This window comes from Pteropus alecto, unplaced genomic scaffold, assembly GCF_000325575.1.
Source record: "Pteropus alecto unplaced genomic scaffold, ASM32557v1 scaffold359, whole genome shotgun sequence".
NCBI classification, from domain to species: Eukaryota; Metazoa; Chordata; class Mammalia; order Chiroptera; family Pteropodidae; genus Pteropus; species Pteropus alecto.
The window spans coordinates 4,366,527-4,372,136 of record NW_006443119.1 but is presented as its reverse complement, the minus strand read 5'-3'; the positions used below and the strand labels follow the sequence as shown (position 1 = coordinate 4,372,136).

The window sequence follows — 5,610 nt, the reverse complement described above, 5'->3', positions numbered from 1 at the left end:
AGTTAAAAAACCTGTGCTCAGAAAATTATAAAACATTAAAGAAAGAAATTAAAGAATATACAAGTAAATGGAAGCATATACCATGCTTATGAATAGGAGTAATTAACATTGCTAAAATATACACATTATCCAAAGAAATCTATAGATTCAATATAATCCTTATCAAAGTACAGATGGCATTTTTCACAGAACTAGAACAAATAATCCCAAAATTTATATGACACCACAAAAGACCTTGAATAGCCAAAGCAATCTTGAGGAAGAAGAACAAAGTTAGAGGTATCATGCTACCTGATATCAAACTATACTACAAGGCTATAGGAATCAAAACAGCATGATACTGCCATAAAAACAGACATATAGATCAGTGGAACAGAATAGAGAGCCTAGAAATAAACCCATGCCTATATGGTCAATTAATCTATGATAAGAATATACAATGAGGAAAAAAAATAGTCTCTTCAATATATGATGTTGGGAAAACTTGACAGATACATGCAAAAAAATCAAATTTTTTGAGATTACAAAAATATTCAGAGTGTAATAGGCAATATGTCAAACTACCTGAGATCTTAGGCAAGAGGTTTTTTACCAAAAGCGCGGTGAAGGGCATCTTTGACTTCCTTGTTCCTCAGAGTGTATACCACAGGATTAAGGAGAGGAGTAAAAATGGTATAGGTCACTGAGATCAGCTGATCCTGATCCCTAGTGTTCTCTGAGTTGGGCTTGAGGTAAGCAATGGAGGCACAACCATAGTGGACAATGACCACAGTGAGGTGGGAGGCACAAGTTGCAAAAGCCTTCTTTCGGCCCTCAGCTGAGGCAATTTTAAGGATGGTAGAGATGATAAGGATGTAGGAAATGAAGACCAAACCCATGGGCACCACGATAACGAGTGAACTGACAATAATATTAATTATGTCATGTAGATTGGTGTCAGCACAGGAGAGTTTCATGACTGGGCGGATGTCACAGAAATAATGGGCCACTTTTCTATCACAGAAGGGCAGTTTGAACACAGAGGAAATCTGAATTATGGCCACAAGCAGCCCAATGCTGCAGGTCCCCCATACTAGCTGGGCACACACCTTCTTGTTCATAATGACTGTGTATCTCAAGGGGTTACAGATGGCCACATAACGGTCATACCCCATTGCTGTGAGTAGAAAGCAGTTGTTGATGGCCAAGGTGATAAAAAAGAACATCTGGGTGGCACAGCCAGCCAAAGAGATGGGTTGGCTTAGACCTATGAGGCTGGAGAGCATTCGTGGTACAATGACCAATGTGTACATGGTTTCTGACATGGAAAGCATACTAAGAAAGAAGTACATGGGGGTGTGAAGGTGACGATCAATGCTGATAATTGTCACAATGATGACATTGCCAGCCAGGGTTAAAAGGTACAAGATAAGAAATACCGCGAAGAGGGTGAGTTTGTGTTCACAAAAGCTGGGAAAACCCTGGAAAACAAATTCACTCACCACTGTATGATTCTCTCTCTTCATTGATAAATTCCAGGTCTAAAAGCTGGAGACTTAGGCCAATCAATCAGAATAAATGAATGCCCAATGCTTTGAGCAGGAGAACTCTAGAAGAAGAAGAAGATAATAAAGATCTGCTTTTGAGTCAATACCAGGTTAATGGAGACTACTCTTCACCTACAGGTAAAATAAAATAAACAATCAGGAAATAATTTTATGTATGCCCATTTACAGTTTCAGAGTTTTGTTTACCTAAAACAAATTTGCTCACTTTTTCCACTTTGTTTAAAGCACAATATTGATCACCTTCTTAAACATCTTCTCTTCTAAGTTGACACACAAGAGAGAAGTATTTGCTTTCTCCCTGTTCCACTTGTCTGCATCTTTTATCAATTCTTTTCAAAAATTATTCAATAGCTTCACACCTGACAGGTATCTCCCCCACATTGCTTCTTAATGAATCATGTTCCTCTCTTTATTCAATACTTAACTCAAGTCTCCTCTTGCTCAGTAAGTCTTCTCAGAACTAAATACAACTTATCAATACAAGCCTTCTATAGTGTGCTTGAATTGCTAAATGTTGCTCTGTAACTAGTTTTAGTGAACTGTGTGTATTTCTCTGTGTTTTCTATCTTGTGCTTACATGTGAATTTTCACAGGATGTCTGACTCACTACTAGACTCTGAACTCTTTTTTTCTAATTTCTTCAGAATTATTAACTGGGTATCTTTGAGGAAACCAGTCTGCACATCTCTCCTTCTAACCCCTATCTAGGAGGTAAGTGAAGATCACAAAGCTCTCATTAAAAAAAAAAAAAAATTGAATAATAATGGTTAACAACAACAACAATACTTACTGCACTTTTTAGTTTATAAAGTGTTTTTATGTATATTATTTAGCAGCATAACAATACCGTGTGTTAGGTAATTATCTCAATCTTGTAGATGGGAAACCTGAGACACCTAGGGTTAGGTGATTTATCCAAAATTTAAAAAGTTATAGATCCAACTTTTTAATACTAAGGCCAGTGTGATTTGTCCTACCCCGAAATGCTTGAGAAGCATCATCTCCACAAAACGGATAAGAAAGAAAATTCTTTATTTTTTGGCTTTTATTGACAAGACAATACATTTTTCTTACTCTGGGAATAAGATCACATTAAAAACTGGAAAACATTGAGAAAACTGGAAAAATTTTAAGATGTTTATATAGATAAGTAGATAAAATATTGGTATATTAGTGACAACACATGCCCAATCTCCTTGGTTTAATATTTCTACTTCCAATTATCTATTTTAAGGAGACAATTAGAGGTATATATCAGAATGTGTGTATAGGAAGTTTTTATAATATTATTTTAATGATGAAGACCAGAAATAATGTAAATGAATAAAGGAATGATTAAATAAATTATAACATCTATCTGATGGAAACATTGAAGCCATTAGACATCTCTAAAGTGTGGATAGGGAAAAATATGATACAAATGGATACATACATACATACATACATACATACATACATACACACATAGTTACACACATACACAAAGAGATAAATGAGATGCATAGATAGACCACAATTTTGTAAAAATAGAAAAAAAAAAGAAAAAAGAAGGAATGAAAGAATAAGGAAAAACATTCAATGGCATACCAGCCATTTAAAAAGACTAGAAGGAAATATATCAAAATGTTAAACAGTTTTTTTTTGTTGTTTTTTTTCCTGGGTAGTGAATGGAGAATCTTAAATTATCTTCCTCTTTATGCTTTCTATACAATACAGACTTTCTTTTTAATTATTCTCTTTTAAACACAAAGCTGAATTTTATAATTCTACCCCAAAGTGAAACTCTATAATGAGATTGCAAAGAAATTTAAGGCGAAAAAGTGAAAGTAGGGGCTTAATTTACCTTGGAAAAAAGAAAATTGACGTTGTAGGCATTTTATAAAAATTTGAGCACCCAAGGGCCACATGCAGAGGAAATTAACTTTAGTTTTTAAAGAAAGATTGTAGTTGGTAAAAAGGAAAACTTTTTAAATAGTGCTGAAAGTACAGAGTGGCAAGTGAGGTATTCATTTGAGTGCAAAATTTAAGAGAAAACCAAAATAGTAAATAAGATGAATATAGTTTTAATGCAATATTTTTGAAAATTAATGCAAAAGTTCATGAACAAAATATTAAAATATTAAATAATGACATGGTCAATTTTGATTATTGCTACAGTGGAATGAAAGTGGTAGGATGAGAACAGATTTTGGAATTTCCTTATTAAAGATTTTGAGGAAAAGAAAAGTATAAAATATTTCAAAACATAGAGAAAATGTAGAGCAAAATATATGTTAATTTTCTCAGAGATGTGAAGATAAGCTAGTCTTTAAATATTGCTGTTTAACTGGGATTCATGATTTATTACTAAACAAAATAAAACTAAAATCTTATGTAAGTGGAAAATCAATCAGAATGGAAAAACTAAGCTAGGGTGTACAAGAGAAAAGATTGAATTGAACTTGTGCGATACTGCAATTCTCTCTCCTCTCTCATCACCCCTCAGGAAAACTGACTCATCAAATGGCAAAGACTTGATGAGTGATAACACTAGGGTAGTAAGATAATGATTGCTGAAACAAAATGACAACCTCCATCTGTGGAATCCAAGTACCTGAAAGAAAGCGACACTTTACACCACTTTCTGTTTTCCTTGGATTCTGCCTCTTTACCCTCACCACCCCCAAAATCTCTCCATCCTAAAAAAAGGTAAAAATATTTCCTTCTAATGAAATTATTTTCTACTTAGACCTGACAACCAATCCTGGGCAAGGAGTTAATCTTACCCATTTTATTATTCAAGTTTTTCCAACTGGAAGCAAGCGCTGGAAAAACTCATATGTTTCATAGCTTTAAGTCCTTTAAATACAACTGAATCATAGAAACTTAGAGTTAGGAGGTAATTTTAAAAGCCCAACATTTCTCACAATTTCTGCCTCAGTGCTTCCAATGATTGGAAATTTATTATCTTACAAGTTAGCATCCCTCTTTTTTTTTTAAGATACTAAGTTTACTTAAAAAAAAATAAAAGTAGTCCATGGCCATGCCACCCTGAACACACCCGATACCATCTGATCTTGGAAGCTAAGCAGGACTGGGCCTGGTTAGTACTTGGATGGAAGACCACCTAGGAAGACTAGGTGCTGTAGGCATAAAAAAATAAATAAATAAAAGTAGATATTTTATGTTATAAAAATGCTTAAGAGGAAAAAAAGCCATCTATACAGTAGAGTATAAATGGAAAAGTTAGTTTTCTCCTTCTGTACTTTGCATTCTCTGGTCCAGAAGTAAACATAATTCATATTTTTTATTTTTTAAATTGTTTATTTCTACCTAGAAAATTTCCATATATAGTTATGCATATTTCCTTTTCATTTCAATTTTATACTAATAGAATTAGCACATACAAATTCACAACTAGCTTTGTTCACTTAATATCATACCTTGAATACTTTATAACGGTACTATAAATCTATCTCACTCTTCATTTTCAAGGGTGCATACAATTAATTCTATTTTCAAATCGCCTTAATTCTTACAAATTGTTACTTTCTATTGACTCAATATCTGTCTCCCTGCAATTTGCCACCTCCCCACATTTTCCTACCTGTATTTCCTCTTCAACCAGATAGTGTTTAAAATATTTGAAGATCGCTATCATGTCTGCTAAATTTCATGTCCTTGAATTCATTACCACAGCAAGATGAGCATAAAAAAATATAATATTAATAGACAAGAGTATCAATACAACAAAACAAATACTGAAAACCATAGAGCAATAAATAATAAGATTTTGAAAAATATACATGGCATTCCATTTTAATGTAGTTCTGCCGATAGCTAGCCACTCATTGCTTCTGACCTTGGCAATAAAGAGGGTCACTTTCCAGATAGTGATCTTTAAAAAGAATTGAAGGGGTTAGGTCTATTCAGAGGAAGCCCATGAAAACACCTTGTTGTGGGACGCCAAAATCCAGAAAACAAAGAAAATTCAGCTCTCTCTAGTATGAGAAAAAGAACCTCGAATTATTGCTATATTCCTTGACATTTGGGGCATTGGTTTCTTTGGCTTAAAAAGTGTCCC

General features: G+C 33.8%; 1 protein-coding gene and 1 pseudogene across 1 annotated transcript; one reads left to right on the top strand and one right to left on the bottom strand.

Moving 5' to 3' along the window:
* Positions 1 to 572: 572 nt before the first annotated feature.
* Positions 573 to 1,505, bottom strand: LOC102887873 (olfactory receptor 10J1). Its single transcript, XM_006922913.1, has one exon. The coding sequence runs from the start codon at positions 1,503 to 1,505 to the stop codon at positions 573 to 575; it is 933 nt and encodes a 310-aa protein (XP_006922975.1).
* A 3,054-nt stretch (positions 1,506 to 4,559) lies between these two features.
* On the top strand, positions 4,560 to 4,678 carry LOC112471851 (annotated as a pseudogene).
* The last annotated feature ends 932 nt before the right edge of the window (positions 4,679 to 5,610 follow it).